This window comes from Podarcis gaigeae (assembly GCF_964106915.1).
Source record: "Podarcis gaigeae genome assembly, chromosome: 10".
In the NCBI taxonomy this organism is placed as follows: Eukaryota; Metazoa; Chordata; class Lepidosauria; order Squamata; family Lacertidae; genus Podarcis; species Podarcis gaigeae.
In genome coordinates, this window is record NC_139686.1 from 16,242,885 (window position 1) to 16,262,485 (window position 19,601).

General features: G+C 44.9%; 1 protein-coding gene across 2 annotated transcripts in view; it reads right to left on the reverse strand.

The window, feature by feature from the left end:
* Nucleotides 1-19,601, reverse strand: part of PTPRO (protein tyrosine phosphatase receptor type O) — a 137,192-nt gene that overhangs the window by 32,345 nt on the left and 85,246 nt on the right. For both annotated transcript variants that reach the window (XM_083699961.1, XM_083699962.1), the window contains exons 8-13: nucleotides 19,072-19,192; nucleotides 18,156-18,349; nucleotides 17,089-17,200; nucleotides 15,274-15,425; nucleotides 13,882-14,002; nucleotides 11,261-11,400 (exon numbers count right to left, since the gene is read on the reverse strand). In XM_083699961.1, coding sequence (XP_083556087.1) covers nucleotides 11,261-11,400; nucleotides 13,882-14,002; nucleotides 15,274-15,425; nucleotides 17,089-17,200; nucleotides 18,156-18,349; nucleotides 19,072-19,192 — 840 coding nt within the window. The remainder of the gene's footprint in view (nucleotides 1-11,260; nucleotides 11,401-13,881; nucleotides 14,003-15,273; nucleotides 15,426-17,088; nucleotides 17,201-18,155; nucleotides 18,350-19,071; nucleotides 19,193-19,601) is intronic.

Consider the following 19,601-nt stretch of genomic DNA (forward strand, 5'->3'; position numbering starts at 1 on the left):
TAGAACTTCTGCCTGCAAGTCTGTGGATACAGCTTGTAGAGAAGGGGACAGCCAGGCTAATGGGTCACGGCCTTCTCCCTGGGTTGTGATTCTGGATCCCCTGGATCAGAGGGAGTGGTGGCAGCCCTACCGGGTTTTGTTTGTTCTGTTTTGCAAAAACGTATGTTCGTCCGCCAACCCTGTCCTGGGCGTCCTGGTCTGGCCGGAGAGCAGAGACAGGAGAAGGGAGGGGCAAGAGGTTTGGGGACGAGCATTACTACATGGTGGCAGCGGTGGGATTGGACTTCCCGTGGAAAGGCACTTTGATTTTTTAAACTTGGCACGAATCTTTTGTGGGTTACAGGTGGTTTGTTGTTTTTTTTTGGATAGTGATAGTTAGGAGCATGGAGGACAGTTCCGCAACTTCGCAGCAGCAATCGTTGCAAACTTTAGATCAATGGGGAGGAGAGGGAGAAGACAGCTCTCTCCCGGTGGAAACCGAACCCCCTAAAGCTGTGAGTCCTGGAGTGAAATCCGCTTCCTGGTTTTCAAATGACTCGGAAACAGGGTCAGAGGAAGAACTGGTGGATGCCAGCGTGATCCGGAAGGGTCAGAGAGAGTCCTGCATTGTGGACGGAGGGAGGGGCACTCCCGGTAAACAAAAGTTATCTCCTCGTGAGGAGGTGGAGGCGGTGAGGGCCTCCACCCGTCCTAGGAAGAACTATTCTGTTTATGCAGAACCCAGAGAGATGGATGTCTCGGAGAGTTATGATGTTGAGTGGGTTCGTGAACCGGTGAACGGTGGTTTCCGCTGCCGGGAGAAGTTTCCCCAGATGGGCTACTTCATGAGACCAAGAGTTAGCCGGATGGCACCTGACTATCAAGAATTGCCACAGCAGTTCCAGGATGTGACTGTGGGAGACTGCCGTCGGGAACAGCTTGCGCCTGACGCCCGTCGGAAGGTGAGACAGCGCTCATTCAGCCCAGGCAGAGTCTACTCGCCGGTTGCGGCTCGAGAGGTGCGCGTGCCGGCGCGAAGGTACGTGGCAGAGGAGGAGGAGGAGGAGTACTTCCAGAGACCCCTGCGTGGATACGCAACAACGGCAGCGGAGCAGCTACGTGCCGAGGGGCAACCGCCTCCTGTGCCTGCGCCGAGGTATGGACTGGTCCCGAGGAGGGGGGGGGATCAAAACCAACGGTCCCCTCCAGGACTGACTTTAAGTAATCTCAACTGGAAGGTGTTCCAGAAATACCACCCCCCCACTGATGTCCTTAGTTACCTAAATTTGTTTGAGGTGACGTGCCGGGACATGGGTGTAGCCCCAGAACTTTACATGGCTGTGCTTCGGCCCCTAGTTTGTGGTGATTTGTCAGAACTTATGGGACATCTCCCTTTGGAAGAAATAAATGACTATGAAAGCTTCAAGAGGCTAGTCATGCAGCGGCCTGGCTTGCACCCTGAACATTATCGTAAAGCTTTCAGGAAAGTGGAAAAGGGGGGGCTTACTGACAACATTGCGGTTTTTTCTGCAAAAATGGCCCAAAATTTCGAACTGTGGCTGGCGGCTGAAGGGGTGGAGGATGTGAAAGAAATCAAACAGCTGATGCTGATTGAACAACTAATGCGCTCCCTGCCCCCTGAAATTGTTAGCCTGGTGGCTGATAAAAAACCAAAGACACTAGCAGAAGCTACTGCTCTTGCCGAATCTTTTTGGCTGAACCGCACCCATCTTGTTAATAAAGGACAGAGTAATATGTATAAAGCTACAGCGTCATCGGGAAGGACCGCCCCCCCATTAAAGAATCCAGCAAGGGATTGTCTACACCTGCTAAAGACTCTGTTGCAGCTGGGGGAGAGCGTGCTAAAGTGCCCCCGAGTTCTGGACTGTGTTTCTTTTGCAAAAAACCGGGGCACATGAAAGCAGCATGTCCCCAGTTGGCTGGGAAAAAGTCCACCGTCCTTACCTCCACACCTGCTGTTCGCATGATACAGCAGCAGGAAGAAGATTGGGAGGAGGGGCCGGCCAAATCTGGAGCGGTGGAGAGCTTGGCTCCGGAGGAGGAGGGTGAGGTGACCCCTGTTGGGAACAAACCTGAAAAAACTAGTATCACCGTGGGTCCTGTCTGCACCCGGGGAACTCGAAAATCACCCCATGTGAATTGGGCGAACTTGGAGTTTTCCGCTCCTATTGAAATCAATAAAACTGTTGTGAACTCGTACCGGGACACTGGGTCTGACATCACTAGCGTCTCAAAAGATTTGGTTTTGCCTAGTCAGATGCAGGAAAGACCCTTAAAAATCAGTCCTTATGGGGTAGAAGAAATTTTGCAGCCCACAGCAATAGTCCCCCTTAAATACAAAGGTTACAGCGGGGACCATCTGGTAATTGTTCATGATCCAGAAGTTTGCAAAAGCCCAGTTTTGGTTGGGAATGATCTTGGGTTTCAAGTTTACTTGCAACAACAGCTAAATGGGGAATCGGTAACTGTAGCAACCTCCCTCACCCCCTCCCCGGCAGGGAAGGATGTGGTGGAGTCTGAGACTGGGTTGAATGAAAAACCCGGAGGGGAGGGAGAGTTACCTGCCTTGGATGAGGATGCCAAGAAGGACCTTGGTGGTTCTATTGAACTGGGAGATCTGGGAGAGTTTGCTGCTGAACAAAGGGCTGACCCCTCCTTGCAGGGATGTCGGGAGGCGGTTGGAGCCCCTCTTCGAGGATCAAAGAAGGCCCAATTTGTGTATAAAAAGGGACTTTTGTATCGGCAATTTGTACCAAAAAAGGTGAAAGACAAGGATTTTGTTTTGCAGCTAGTGGTTCCAGAGAAGAAGCGATCTACTGTTCTTAGCTTAGCCCATGAAGACGGCTTAGCAGGTCATATGGGACTGCAAAAGACTTTAGAAAGACTTACTCGTTATTTTTACTGGCCTGAGGTGTATCAAACAACTAAAGCATTTGTACGTTCTTGTGTGATTTGCCAGAAGGTGGGGAATGACCGTGATAACTTGCCCAATGAGTTACAGAGTGTCCCCTTAGAAGCAAATGTTTTGGAAAAATGGGGAATTGATCTAGTGGGCCCCTTACCAAAAACCCGCTCAGGAAAGCAGTATCTATGCGTGATCATTGATTATGCCTCTCATTATGTGTATGCCACAAGTTTGACCAATACCTCTGCTAATAGTCTGGTTAAGGCTTTAATTTCTGCCTTTTGTTCCCTAGGAATTCCTAAGGTTTTGGTGAGCGATTTGGGAACTAATTTTATGGCTAAGGTCACCCAAGAGGTTTTGCGTTTGTCTGAGGTGCGCCATCATACCTCTATTGCTTATCACCATCAAGGAAATGGGTTGGTGGAAAGAGTGCAAAAGACCTTGGTTCAAATGCTGCGCAAGTATGCCCTGGCCCATGGTTCCAGTTGGGACCAAGATTTGCCTTTGGTGGTGGCTGCTTACAATGATGCCCATCAAAGAAGCCTTGGGTTTGCACCTAACCAGCTAATTTTTGGAAGGCTTCTGAATACCCCCCTCTCAATGCTTCGAAAAGAGTGGGAAGGTTCAGAGGAAGAGATAAAACTGCCTTCTGTCAGTGAGTACTTTGCTCAACTAAAAGGAACCCTAGCCGACGTTTGGCAATTGGCCAAAGAGAATTTAGAGAATGCCCGATTAGAACAAAAAAGAGTACATGATGCCAGAGCGGTGTGCAAACAGTTTGAGGTGGGAGATCAAGTATGGATTTTAAGACCGTCTCGCCCCCACAAGTTAGATGTGAAATGGCAAGGTCCTGGTGTTGTGGAAGCAAGGCTGAGTCCTGTGCGTTACCTTGTAAGTTGCAAGGAATTGCACCCTACTGCTCGCGAGTATCATGTTAATTCCTTGAAAGAATGTGTTGAACAAAAGATCTCTGTACTGGCCATTACGCGTAGTCAGGAAGAGGTGCCTGCTTCGCCTGTGGATCTTTTAACTGAGTACAAACAGGCTGGAAGCCTTTCTGATGTATTGCAGTTGCCGAGTTTAAGTGAGACTCAGGCTAAAGAGCTTTATGAGGCACTGCAACCCTATAGCAACACTTTCAGCACCAAACCTGGTAAGACTCATCTGGCTCAGCATCATTTTGTCACGGGGGACGCCCCCCCTATTTCCTCACGTCCTTATCGGGTCGGTGAGGCACATGCGCAGAATATTGAAACTGAGCTGAAAGAAATGCTGGAGTTGGGAGTTATAGAACCTAGTAAAAGTGCTTGGGCTTCGCCCATAGTGCTGGTTCCAAAACCCGACGGATCCATTCGTTTTTGCGTGGACTATCGGAAAATTAATTTAGTCACTGTTCCTGATGTGTTTCCTTTGCCTAGAATTGACACATTGATTGAGAAGCTGGGACGGGCGAAATTCATCACAGTCATGGATTTGACGAAAGGTTATTGGCAAATCCCGCTGTCCCCAGAAGCTTCTGAGAAGTCTGCCTTTGTCACTCATGTAGGCTTGTACCAGTTCAAAGTGTTGCCGTTTGGATTGCGAAATGCTCCCGCAGCCTTCCAACGGCTAATTAATTCCTTGATTCATGACCTAAATGAGTTTTGCTGTGCTTATTTGGATGACCTGGCAATATTTTCTGAGACATGGCCAGAACATCTTAAACATGTGCAGAGAGTTTTGGCCCGGTTGCAGGAGGCAAACCTGACTGTTAAAATATCTAAATGTCAGTTTGCCCAAGGAGAAGTGGTGTATTTGGGATTTAGAGTGGGGTCGGGAAACATCAAGACCTTAGAGGCCAAGGTGCAGTGTATTCAAGATTGGCCTCGCCCCATCGTGAAAAAGGATGTACAGTCTTTTATAGGGTTGGTTAATTACTACCGACGCTTCGTTAATCACTTCTCAACTCTAGCTGCACCTCTTACTAACCTTTGTAAGAAATCCCTGCCAGTCAAAGTAAATTGGACTGAGGAGTGTCAGAGGGCTTTTGATTTGTTAAAGCACGCCCTTATGAGCTCCCAGGTCATGCTGGCTCCTGATCAGAGACGTCCGTTTGTAGTACAAACTGATGCCAGTCAAACAGGGCTAGGAGCAGTTTTGCTTCAAGAAGATGAAGAAGGGAATTGGCGTCCTGTGGTTTACTTAAGTAAAAAGTTGTCCACTGCTGAACAAAATTATTCAACCATAGAGAAAGAGTGTTTTGCTTTGGTCTGGGCCCTAACCAAACTGCGGCCTTATCTGTGGGGTAACACCTTTGAGGTTCAAACGGACCATTCTCCCCTGTGTTGGTTGGAAAGGGTAAAATCATCCAATCAGAAACTGCTTAGGTGGAGTATGGCCCTTCAAGATTTTCAGTTTAATGTCACTCACATTGCAGGAAAGAACAACGTTGTTGCTGATACTTTGTCTAGAATGTACCAATCTGTGCCATGAAACTGTGTAAATATTGGATTAAGGGGGTGCTGCTAGTGATGTATGGTTTTAAAAGCTGCTAAAGCCCCCTGGACCGGATGATCTACCTCAGTGTGTAAATAATTTTCTTTGATGAAATTAGGGGACTTTACCCTTAATTTCATTCTAGAGGGGAGGGTGTAGTAAAGTAGGAATATTTAGAAAATTATTCTTTGGCCAAGCAAAAGAGAGTGAGGCCTTGTGGGAGTTTCGTCAGCCACAAGGACCCTGGGAAAGGAATTGTGTATCTTTAAAACTCTAGACAACTGACTCCTCAGCTGAAAGGTTTATTAGAACCCAGGATGTCTTGATTAATGAAGGATCTAACACCTGAGTTCAATGATGTAAACATCCCCCCTCCCAGTGTTGTTATCTGCCCTTGAATTGCCTGGGAATGTGTCTCTGGCGGACGGGAGGAAACCCTTTGATTTAAAAGTTTGTATTCCAAATTGGCCCAGTTGTCAAGAGGTAAATTGATAGACTAGCAAGCCGATCATTGGTGCATTCAAAAAATAATTTGAGTTTATGATTGGCTTGAAAGTTACGACGCAGGTTGCGAATTGGAAATAAAAGATCAGAGAATCCTCTGCTCTTGGCCTCTCTGCCTTTCCCCTGCAAATCGCAAAGATGCCCGGCTCTATGGTTCCAGCGAAATAGGCCGCTATTCATCTTTTGAAATGGAGATCTTCGATCGTCTTCTACTTGCAGAGGCTTAAAGAACAACAACTATCCTATCTTTGTGTTAGAGTTGTAAGTATGTAATCTTAGTTAGTCTACGTAGCTTTGTTGTTTTCTTACCTGTAACGTTCTAAAAGATGTGCCTGCTATTTTAGCATGTTTCTTATGTTATTTTAAAATAAACATTTTAAAGATGAAACTGTTTTAGTTGTGTGCCTTTCCAAAAGGGAATAGCTAAGTCCTAGCCTTACGCTTGGTTACGCTATACCGTAGAACTTCTGCCTGCAAGTCTGTGGATACAGCTTGTAGAGAAGGGGACAGCCAGGCTAATGGGTCACGGCCTTCTCCCTGGGTTGTGATTCTGGATCCCCTGGATCAGAGGGAGTGGTGGCAGCCCTACCGGGTTTTGTTTGTTCTGTTTTGCAAAAACGTATGTTCGTCCGCCAACCCTGTCCTGGGCGTCCTGGTCTGGCCGGAGAGCAGAGACAGGAGAAGGGAGGGGCAAGAGGTTTGGGGACGAGCATTACTACAAAGTTGTTTTAAGAATTTTAAATATAGAATAAATATTCATAAATACACACATATCTAAATATATGAACCATGTGTCTGAAATAGTACAGGAGAGCAACCCTGAAGCAATTTTGACTCTCCCAATGACCTCAAATATTCCTCTGCAGTTAGGGAGGCGAGTAGGGAAAGCCTTCCCATTGTCTTTTCGCTTACAAATCCTGTCTTAAGGGAGAATTTGTGTATGAATAGGGTGAGCCTGTGACTTGGATTCAGGAGCTAAATTATTAACCCATTACAAAAGAATGGCCAGGCTGCCCAGGTTAATGCAATCAACAACCATTATCAGGTATCCTAGCAGACAGGATTTCTGCAGCAGATGGCCTCCTTTGAGGTATGTATGATGATTTTGGGGTGGTTTTTGGCTAAGGGGGTTGGGCAATGTCAAAAGTCTTTAAAGGTGCTTGCACACTTTTGTTCAAGGTCCCATCCTCCCTGGAAGAAGGGAACTCTGTTTCAACAGAAAAATAAATATCTGCCTTGCTTTCCACTGGATCCTGCCTCCACCCATTCTTCTCTGAATGATCATCGACTTAGGGGACTCAGAGTTGGGCAGCAAAAGCCAAAACCCAATTTTTACATCAAAGTGGACAGGGAGAAGTTTTTCTCACTGTCTTAAAATACTAGAAGTCCGGGTGATCCGATGAAGCTGAACACTGGATGATTCAAGTAGGGCAAAAGCAAGCATTTCTTCACACGTGGCTAAACTGTGGGATTCCTGCCACAAGAGATTGTGGTGGCCAGCCAACACTGTCCCGCTTAAAGAATAGGTTTGCGAGTGTTGAAACTCCCACTTTGCGTGGAAAACCACACCATCCTCATTTTGGATAACTTATATCCTGGCCTTTACACAAGATGCAAAGTGTTTGCAAGAAAAACAAATGAGATTAAAAGAACATATCAAATCCGACAAATATTGTCACCCTTAAAAACAGCAGCACAACAACTCGCTAAACTGCAGTTACGGATAGCAGCAGTGTGGGGCAGCAACAAAGCATTCTCAAGCAGTTCAGTCCTGGGAAGCCTGTAGCATGTGACAGAGACAAATGTGGAATTTAGCTCTTCTGTTCCTGACCACAGCATGCCGTGCAGGAAGGCGATAAAACCAAATCATGACACAAGCACAAATCAACAATTTCGTCATAGTAACTCCCTGACCCTTTTTGTTTCTTCCTGGCTTTGTAACCAGTTCTGAAACAGTGACGTGACTCATGCCAGCACGTGGCAAAGGCAAGAGATGCTGCCCTAGGCCTAGATGAAGCAAGCAGATGAGGCAAAGTCTTTCTTTTAGCAGAGGCCTCTGAGGCTGCATTGAGAGATTCCCCTACCTGTTACTTTCCACGCTATATTTGAGCTTTCACAGGATTTTAAAGCCACAAATCTAGCGGAATCTAGTGGATGTTTATGGCTCATTTCCATGTTAATTGGCTCCAGACATAATCCCTTTGCGAGCCCATAAACCCCCAAAATTGCAGAAGTAAAGTCATAATTTGGGGCGCCTTCCCAGCATGCTGTTCTCTCCTGCTGTGTTTATGGGGGAACAGAAGCACACAGGGTAGAACAGCAGCAATGTTGTCCACTGGTGTTTGCTCTCATGCTACACCACACCCACGGGAGTGAATGAAATTTGGTGTGACCTGCTAATATATCAGCCAACAAGCCACAGTTCCATAACACAACTGCAGTGTGAAAGGAACATGACAGCGTTACAAACAGAAAAACTAACACAATATTCCCCTCATCTGAATGCACCCTTAGAAGGTTCAAGCAGTGTAGAGAGATGGAAACTGAAAATTGTAATAATACAACGGGAGAAAAACCTCAGGAAGATCATCAACAGATGACCATTGTCTACCTTTTCATACCACCCAGAATCTTGGGTGTGCTTTTGTTTTTACTGACCTTTGTGGAAATACAATTATTTTATACCACAGCAGAAACAAAGTATATCATAAAAGTATATCAACAAAAGATGATTAATGTGTTTTCATCCTTTCTTTGCGGCCTATGTTGGCTCCCAGTACGCTTCCGAGCACAATTCAATGGCCTCGGTCCAGTATACCTGAAGGAGCGTCTCCACCCCCATTGTTCTACCCAGACACTGAGGTCCAGTGCTGAGGGTCTTCTGGTGGTTCCCTCACTGCGAGAAGTGAGGTTACAGGGAAGCAGGCAGAGGGCCTTCTCGGTAGTGGCACCCACCCTGTGGAACGCCCTCCCACCAGATGTCAAAGAGAACAACTACCAGATTTTTAGAAGACATCTGAAGGCAGCCCTGTTTAGGAAAGCTTTTAATGTTTGATGGACTACTGTGTTTTAATATTTTGTTGGAAGCTGCCCAGAGTGGCTGGGGAAACCTGGCCAGATGGGCGGGGTATAAATAATATGTTGGTGTTGTTGTTGGATTCCCCACCACCAACACCTCTATAATTCAGTTATTAAAATAAAGAAAACAATGCCTTAATTCTACCACACACCAGGTTAGGAACTGAGTCTTTGGGGAAGTCATATGCTTTCAATGCACAGTGTAGATATGACCAAGAAAACAAGAAGCGGTGTTCTAATGAAGGGTGCAAACTGTAACTAGTTTTAACTTGCTTGTTTCCCCCTCTCTGACACATTATTGCTGGCTTTCCCTTTAACATTCAAAGCCAGAACTCCCATGGGGGAAAACCCTTGGGCTTTCCCCCTTGTAACAGAACCAGAGAAATTGAAAAAAAGGGAAGAGCTTCCTTCCTAATGAATTGTGTTTGCTGCAGATTCCCAAACTGGTGGATACGAAAATACTAAAGGATTGTCTTTCTGGGTACTAGTGGCTAAGTGTTGTACTTTATAGAGGACCTTCATCTACCTGAAGGGCTGTTAAAGGACAGTCCTCTATTTGAAGGAATCCTCTAATTGAAGGAGTCCTCCCTTTTGCAGGCTCTCCACTTCAAGTTGTGTTTAAGGATAAAAACAGCCTCAAGAAGGGAGAGCAAGAAGGCTCTCAAAGAAACCCATCGACCATGAGCACTTTGCCAGCAGAAGCAACAGGTACACAGCTCACCTGGTCACAGCCATTGCCACTGTGGTGAGATATATGGCATTTGTCTTTAAATTATAGTAATTATACCCAAGCTTGCAACTGTTCATATGCATCAACACATTCAATCTTATGCAAATACGGGTCCCCCTTTTTGGTGATATGTAAACAGGCACCGTATAGCGCAGGTGTCATCAAAGTTGCTCCCTGTGGAAGTTTTGGACTACAACTCCTATCATCCCTCACCAAAAGCAATGACAGCTAGTGCTGATGGGAGCTGGAGTCCGCAACATCATATCTTGAGTAGTTGTTTAGAAGAGCTGTGGGCAAGGAAGGGCTGTAGCTCAGTGGCAGAGCAGCTGCCCTGCAACCCTCTCTGAACCTCTGAAGAGCCCCTGCCAATCATACTGAGCTAAATGGGCCAATGGTTTGACTCAGTATAAGGTAGTTTCCTTGGTTCCTAGATGTAAGAGAGAATTACATTTTGGAGCACCCTTTCTTACGCTTGCATAAGAAGATGCATCTATTCCAGTTCCCCCTTCTGCACTAAAGAGCCCCATTTTCCTTTGCATTTGGTCATCCCCAAACTACGTCGCACTTCAGGAAAATCACACCCTCCCGTTAGGAGGCATCTGTGTTGCAGTTTTGAAAACATGCAAAGCTATTTAAATATAACAAATAGGGCTGGGCGTTGCACATTATGGAATTACCTTTTCATTGATTAATTGCTGGGAGGCAAATTGAATGGGCAAATGAAAATGTCAGTTGATGGGATTCCTAGCTAAGGACACATTCATGTTGTGAAGCAACCTTGGTCCTGATGTGCTAGTATAATGAGGGAATCAGAAAAGTATCAAAACTATATCCCTTTCAGGTGTTCTCCACCATGAGTTCAAGGAGCATGCAGAAGGGGGAGGGTGTTCTCTAGCGAGTCACACTGGCACAGACATTGACACACCCCTCTGGCCACAGTGCGAGTCACACACTGAGTTGAACATGTGAAATTGTGACCAACAGCTGTATTGCAGTAGAGGCTCTCATGTGAGCAGGAGTTCTGATAGTACACAATTCCTGATTGAACTGAATTCAGATACATAAGAAGAGTCTGCTAGTTCAGGCCAAAGACCCACAGTGGCAGATCAGATGCCTATGGGAAGCCCCCAAGCAGATTCTGAGTCCAACAACACTCTCCCTACTGGTGTTTCCCAGCAACTGGTATTCAGAAGTTGTAGTCATCGTGGCGAGGAGCCACAGATAGCATGATTCCCCAGTGAACGTGCCCAATCTTCTTTTAAAGCCTGACTCTCTTAAAGCTAAGAGTGTGGCCAGAGGGACTGTCCTGTTCCCCATCCCACTCGATGGATTCCCTGAACATGTGGATCTCAGCACCTGAAAAGGACTCATATAGGATAGCTTTCGTTTATTAAATCAGCAGAAACTGGGGTTGCACTATTGAATTGAGAGCTACCATGTTGGTTATTTGTCAGAGTCTTACATAGGAGAAGATAACGTAACTGCGGGGGACAAAACAGATTCTCAAATCTTTACCATCGAGATACAAGAGGAGGTAGAACATCCCTGAAGAAGAAGAAAACACATACCTGGATCTTTGTGTCTTGGCTCAAACCAGCCTGCTGGCAGAAGACTTCAAAGAAATCAGCGACTCCCTCTTCCACCCACAGGAGAGTCACAGACGTCTGGGTCTTATTCACAGCAAAAAGTGACCTCGGAGGAGCTGGGTCTGGGGACAGGAGGAAAGTAACTCCAAAGTATCTTACAAATCCAATGGGAAGATGTGGCAGGCAGAACCAGTTGAAGAACCAGCTCTCTAGTGGTTCCACAGAGATGTTTTTTACTTTTCCCAAAGCTCTGTCAGCAGTAAACAGGCAATTTTTAAACAGAAACACCCTTAAGTAGCGGGCTGCTCCCTCTTCCCTATTTTCAGTTATTGCTTCATTTCCTTTTTTCAGTCGAGTCTTAACTGGCGTGTGTGTGTGTGTGCACCTTTAGGAAGATAAATGATATTTGCACAACTTTTGACAGAGGGTTCTGGAAGCTGTTATTTTGTGGAGCTAGAACCACACATTTCTCTTCCTGGCTTGTCTGACCCTAAGATTGCTGTGAGTCTGAGATGGTCAAAATGAGACTGTGTGCCATATTTAAGGAAGCTCATTAAGACACACAACCCTTGACTGTTCAAAAGTCTGTCATATTCAGAAATTTTATATCATTTCCCAAGGAAAAAGTTGGCGTCATTTTTTTACTTTTAAGTTTGAAAGTTCACATAGTTGGGTTTTCCTCATGTTGATATCCGCCTTCCTTGGGGTTATTATTTTAAGGAGATTTTGACAAGCAATTTCTCAAAGTTAATAAGAATAATGATGACTTGCGTGCAGGAAAAGTCTTCAGGTTGTGGGCATGCAACCTGCCAGAGGAGGGTTTATATGCCGGCAGAGAGGTAGGGTCTCACTGTTGCTGCAGCTGCTTCATCGAGCCCAGACCTGTGGACAGCTGCCTAGAAGCTAGAAGCATGCAATAAGGTGCATCTGGAGCCCCATGGAAGCTGCTGCTGGCGTTTCTCTTCCCAACAAAAAGTTAACTATCAGGCACAAGCCTTCCTTATCTGGGATTGGCCATGACAGGTTCTGACCTATCTCTCAAATCTTTCTTTGTTCATTTTCAGCTGGAGTTCAAAAAACCTGACTTCATTGTATTTAGCACTTCCATATCTTAAAATAATAATAATATTTCCATTAGTGCTATGTCTGCCATTACTGCTACATCAGCAAAACATACCCATTTCCTTCCCCTTTACTTTAATGCTGGGCTGTAGCACTTGTTCCATTTTATTAATTGCATCCTTTATAAATGTATTAAACAGTGTAGGGGGCAGTGGGCATCCATGACAGACTCTATTACTAATTCTGGCTCTTTGTTCAATATAATTTACTCTAAATATAGCTTCCGGGGTTTTGCATTATTGCATAGTATTCTTCTGCCCTCATAATTTTTTTTCTTGCTTTCTGAAATATACCAGGCATTTATTTTTTTCAGTCAAGGCTGCCTAGCCTTTTTCTGGGCTATATTAAACACACACACACACACACACACACACACACACACACACACACACACGAATTAAGATTTTTGAGCTGGAAGGGACCCTGGTTTTCATCTATTCCAGCCCCCTGCAATGCAATAATATGCAGCTGCCCCATATGGGGATCAAACTAGTAACGTTGGTGTTATCAGCACCACACTCTAACCAACTGAATTATCCAGTGGTCTATACACATCTGAAGGGAGGAAGTGTGGCATATAAAGTTCTTACTTTGAAGAGGAAGGATGGGATATAAGATTAATTCTCTCTCTCTCTCTCTCTCTCTCTCTCTCTCTCTCACACACACACACACACACACACACACACACAGAGAGAGAGAGAGAGAGAGAGAGAGACTTTCTACATATAAACCTAAATCTCTAGTCCTCTTGCTATTAAAATCTGAATTGCAAAGGTGACTTTGTTCTGCTCCTAGTACTTTCTTAAAACCAAAATGACCCTCGTCAAATTGTTAATTTAAATTTGCTTGCATCTGTGCTTTAATTTGCTTTGTTAGATAACGTGGAGCAAGTTAACTCTCTCTCTCTCTCTCTCTCTCTCTCTCTCTCTCTCTTAAAGAACCTAATGGCTTGGATTCTAAAATAAATGAACAGAAAGAGGTTTTTCCATCCCCAGCCACTTTTTTCCCCTGAAAGACTTCTCTGGAAGTTCAGGAGCTGCCGCCCCACACCTCCCATGAACAAGGCTAGGTGGGCCTGCAGAGGTTTGCTGGAGAATCATAGCATTATAGAATTGTTGAGTTGGGAGGGACCTGGAGGGAGGAACCACTCCAGATTAGGCAAAGCTCTGTCCAACTTTCAGTGATTCCCCCTCCCCCATTAGCAGCTCTCTGGGCCTCATCCTACATGGTCCAGGGGTGATCCCTGATTTATTTATCTTATCACTGAAGTCAAGAAACTAGTATCTAACCCTGTCTACTTTTATTAAGAGATTTAAAATAGAACACCTAGTGGTCAATGCTACTCTTTCGACAGTTCATGTTAACTGCACAAAACAGGCAGTTCCGTTGTCTGTGGTGTTCTCAGTTTTACCGCCTCCTGGGTCTTTGGCAATATTTTGCTTTCACAAAATTGCAGCCCATTCCCCTAGGGAATAACTTACCAACTTTCACAAGCTGAAGCGCAGATGTGTTGCTTCCTGTTTCGGTGCAAGCAGTGACCGAGAGATTGTAGATGTCCCCGGGTGGCAGGTTGAGCATGGCGCTCATGACGTTTCGCGTCACCTAAAATGGTCAGTGGGTGAAATAGCGCCTCCACATAGGCAGTGACACCACAGCAGAAGAGACTGAAATTACTTTGAACCCTGTTATCAAGTGGGTGGGAGCATGATGTGCCATTGAGTGGTTGTTCTATCCCAGTTCGTCTGGAACTGGACCCAGCTGGCAGGACAGATCCTTATCTCCCCCACCCCTGTAGGTCAAGTCTGACAAGTGGGCAGGAGTGCCCACCTGCCAATCATCCATTGCCACAATAATGCCAGAGGAATCTATTTTGCACTGCCCTCTGCAAGCACCAATGATCAGCTGATTTTAGGGGGTTTACCGAGCTCTGTGCAAGGAAGATTTAATGTGCATAACATGTAATGTTTATATGCATTGAAGTTTAAAACCTACGTAAAGATTAGCGTTTGCAAAGAGAAGTTTGCATTAGGCAGAAGGTTCAGCTTTAGATAAATTCTGAAATAAGGAGAGGCTGGAGATTTCCGTTTTGGTGTGTGTACTAAGTAATGACTCATTGCTGGGAAACCTGAGAACTCTTATAAAATGCACTTAAAAATTATATTTGCAGCTATATAGCTGAACAAACAAGTTGCTTGTGTAGGATATCTCTCTGGAAGCAGGAATGTTCTTTGACTATACAGTGGTACCTCAGGTTACATACGCTTCAGGTTACAGACTCCACTAACCCAGTAATTTTACCTCGGGTTAAGAACTTTGCTTCAGGATGAGAACAGAAATTGTGCTCCGGTGGCGCAGCAGCAGAGGGAGGCCCCATTAGCTAAAGTGGTGCTTCGGGTTAAGAACAGTTTCAGGTTAAGAACGGACCTCCGGAATGAATTAAGTACTTAACCCGAGGTACCACTGTATTAAGGACTTAAAGAAGACTGGACCGCATTGTTAGTTTGTTTAAGAGCAATGTGTTACTTTGTATTTCTGCAACATTTATTTTAGTTTAAGACAGTTTAAGACAGTTTGCAGTAATACTTTTTGGGACTCTTTCCTGTGATGGAGAGCACAAGGTCCAGAACAGGGATTTCATTTGCATCAACTCTAACAAGTCCCCATGATCAAACGATCATTGTTGCAAGCCCAGACAGCTTGCAAACAATCAGCTGGTTTTTGGTGCTTGCAAAGTGCTGTGCGAGGGCCTTTGTAGGTGCAACCCCCCCGCCACTGCCCCATAACAAGCTTTTGTTTTGCTTTTTAAAAAAATCCATGACATTGTGCCTCTCTGTATGCGAAACCCAAAGGAAGTACAAGGTGTTTAAGCTTACACTCTTTTTTATCTTTTTCTTTCCTTCTGCAATAACCATCCAGTGCAACATTCGAGAATGCGAAAGGTCTGTGTTGTCATCACCATAGATCCAGCTGACATAGAGAAGGTGATTGAAATATTCAACTGAAGTGATTTCAGGAGATACTGGAGCTATCAGAAGGAAAAACAGTGCAGCAGCATCATCATTTGCACCTAATTTGAGGCTGCAAAGCATTTCACAATTAGATATACAACAGCAAACCCATGTTCCTAGTGTGGATCCTTATGTAGCCATAACAATACCACCTACACATGACAGGGAAGCAGGGGAAATGAAAGTTTGCAGACATTAAAGGAATCTAAGCCACGGGAGTGGGCAATATTCCAAAACAACTCAGTGAAAACTCAGCATGCTCAGTGGCCACAGAATGCTGGTTGACTGCTGGGGTGTGGGAACAGAAAAACGGAGAATGGAATGGGGTCTCCCGGAAAAGGACATGGCTGGCTGGCTGGCTGGCAGGCAGGCACTCTGAACAAGAGCACTTAGTACTGCAGTATCTCGTTGCAAGCCACACTGGTCCATACTTAGATTATAATCCTGAAATCCTCAATGTGCTACAATTTCACAAAGAAAGTACAGAATTTGGAACTAATGGCAAAACTCTGCATCTTGAAAGGGCCTATCCTCTCCTTTTTTTGTATTAAAAAAAAATCAAGGTTCTAGTCCCTGTTGCTGCCAACTTAAAAAAAAAAAACCATTAAAGCAATGCTTGGTGAAACATCAGATGTCACTGCAGATTTAAGAAGGTTCTACAGTGGTTTGCAGGCCTAATGGTTTCTTCCTATTATCAAAGTTCCTAATCCAATACTCTTACCCACTAGACCAGCCTTCCCTAACCTGCCAGTTAGAGCCAGTGTGGTGTAGTGGTTAAGAGCGGTAGTCATGTAATCTGGGTAACCGGGTTCGAGTCTCCGCTCCTCCACATGCAGCTGCTGGGTGACCTTGGGCCAGTCACACTTCTTTGAAGTCTCTCAGCCCCACTCACCTCACAGAGTGTTTGTTGTGGGGGAGGAAGGGAAAAGGAGATTGTTAGCCGCTTTGAGACTCCTGAAGGGGAGTGAAAGGCGGGATATCAAATCCAAACTCTTCTTTTTGGATTCAAATTCTCACCAGCTCCAGTCAACATAGCCAGCAGTCAGGGATGGTGGCAATTGTAATCCATCTCCATCTAGAGGCCAGCAGCCTCCACACTGTCTTATATTCAAGAGCAAAACTACACACACAAACTGTGAAAGTCAAAACAAAATAAAAAAATTCCTGCCAGTAGCACCTTAAAGACCAACTAAGTTAGTTCTTGGTATGAGCTTTCGTGTGCATGCACACTTCTTCAGATACACTGAAACAGAAGTCACCAGACCCTTCTATATAGTGAGAAGGTGGGGAGGGGTATTACTCAGAAGGGTGGTGGGAATGGGTGATTGGCAGATAGCTGTGATGAGCCTGTTGACGACTCTTAACGACTGCAATAGGTCTTACAGGAAAAAGCAAGGGGTGAGAAGGTGAAAAATGGCTTTGTCATGTATAATGAGATAAGAATCCAATGTCTTTGTTCAGACCAGGTCTCTCCATGGTTTTAAGTTTGGTAATAAAACTTAATTTTAAGTTTGGCTCAAGAAGTGTGCATGCACACGAAAGCTCATTCCAAGAACTAACTTAGTTGGTCTTTAAGGTGCTACTGGAAGGAATTTTTTTATTTTATTTTGACTATGGCAGACCAACACGGCTACCTATCTGTAATTGAAACTGTGAAAGGTTCTCCAAAACTCTATTCACCTGTTATGAAGCTGATGGTGGAACTGTCACAACAGCTCAGTTCTGGGACTCCCCATGTCACCATGGTGACCCGAAAGTTGTAATACCAGGCAGGCAGAAGGTTTCCTATTCTCTGAAAGATGTGCAAACAAGAAGAGGCATGGAAGAAAGAGAATTAGCTCCTGAAAAAGTGGGATCTGAAAGCGATGTTAAGGCTACGTTCTGGATTGGAACTAGAATACCTATGACTGCCTACAGAGTGTTTGGCATTGAATTGCTGTACGCATTTATTAAAAATGGTAAAGGTAAAGGACCCCTGATAGTTAAGTCCAGTTGCAGATGACTCTGGGGTTGCAGCACTCATCTCGCTTTATAGGCCGAGGGAGCTGGCATTGGTCCACAGACAGTTTTTCTGGTTCATGTGGCCAGCATGACTAAGCCACTTCTGGCACAACGGAACACAGAAACCAGAGCAGCACATGGAAACGCCATTTACCTTCCCGCTGGAGCGGTACCTATTTATCTACTTGTACTTTTTGGCGTGCTTTCAAACTGCTAGGTTGGCAGGAGCTGGGAGCAAGCAACAGGAGCTCGCCCTGTCACAAAAAAGGCAAGAGTTTTACAACAATATAAAATATCATGCATAAAAAACAGTTAAAACTGGTATTTTGAAATATTCAGAAGATTAAAATCAACAGTAGCTAAAATGAAATGAAACCCATGTAATTTCTAAGTCTCTGGATATGCTTGCCCCTCAAAAAACATGTTTTAAGCAGGCAAAATATTACAATGAAGGCAACTGCTTGATGTTAATAGGTCAGGGGTTTCAAAGTATAGGTGCTGCCACACCAAAATGTTGATTTATTACCAGTGTGGAATGAGCATTATGTGCCTCTTGTAATAGTGCCAGTTCCACAGATTAAAGTAGTCAAATGTAGTTCTGTTGTTAAGCATAGTGACTGTATTTACATGAAGTTGCATTTCGAAAGGATATTGTTTTAGAATAATTTTGTTTCTCTCTGTGTGTGAACGATGAAGTTTGGGCATGAACGTGTGAGAGACATTTACAGCATCCAAGTGTGCTTTACCACTGATGACGTTAAGGAGACAGTTGCTGCTATTTCGTAGTACGTTGTCCACTCCGAGGTCATTGTTGACGGGTTGAAATAAAACATTTCTACAATGTATTTCCGGAAAACACCCAGAAGAGGCCTGTTCCAGCTGAGGACCACAGCAGTAGGGCCCAAAGGGTAAAGTGTTAAATCCCTTATCCCAGTTGGCACTGTAAAACAGACATGGAAAGCTATTAATACGTTTGCAATTCAGCACAGAGAGTTTTTGCTAGAGGTGGGTCACCTCGTTCCCACCTCATCCACAAGAGCTATTTAGTCATCATGCAAAAATCTGAGGTGAGGCATACAGTACTATACATGTGATCAAACAGGGGCCAAGCCAATGTCTTGGGTTAATAAGGCACACCCTTGGTCTCATTCCCCACCAACTACAGGTATAAGGGAATAAATGGGTTACTGGTGAGCAGGTTTATCCGGACTCTCTCCTTCCCAGTAGAACATGAAGAAAACATGCTACAGTCCTTGGTTTAGAATTAAAACTGAAGCATAGATTATGGTTTGTTTTGCTCCAACAAACCATAATCAGTAAGCTATGGATCCATAGCTATCATAGTTTCCCTCTTGCTTGCCCTGGGAGGAAACAAACTATAATCCCTAATCCAAATGCAATGCTAAGACAAATATGGTGGATTGTTTTCTCCCAGTGTGAGGAGCGAGGAGCAAAGTGGCCAGAAATGGTGCATTCCTGTCAAAGCGTTACTTATCGCTTTCTGTGATGTACAGACAAAACCAATGTTTAACTCAACACATGGGCCTTGCAGGCTTCTAGAGAAGCAGCACCACACTCGTTCTTCTACCAATAATTCTTCTGCCTAAAATGTCTGGTTTCAAGCAACCAAAACAACAGAGATATGCAGAGGTATCCCATTACCAATGGCAAATGTCACAGGATCGGAAGGAGGCCCAACCAGTGGTCCCTTCTGTAAGTAAATCACAACTTGGTACTGAGCACCAGGAACCAGGTTTTCGATAAAGCTGCTGCTTGTATTCACCTGTAGAAATGAGACAGAGCATGTGTAAGGAAAGGAAGGCATGTTGAGCATCAGGGCCAGCTCAAGACCTTTTGCTGCCTGAGGCAGAGCAGAAAATGGCGCCTCCTCCCTGCTCAGAATCAAGGTGCAAAGTAGCCAAGGCCAGCCATGTTAACTTTGGCATGTGAGGTAAAGCTTCATGCCACCCCAGCTGTGAAAATACAAAGATAAATTATAGAACACTTCTGCCTTTTCACGCCACTCAGAATCTGCTGCCTGATGGTAGGGCTGGATTGACAGTACAGTCATATCTTGGGTTACAGCAACTTCAGGTTGTGTTTTTTCAGATTACGGACTGCTGAAACCCAGAAGTACTGGAACAGGTTACTTCCGGGTTTCAGCGGTCACGCATGCGCAAAAGCGCAGTATC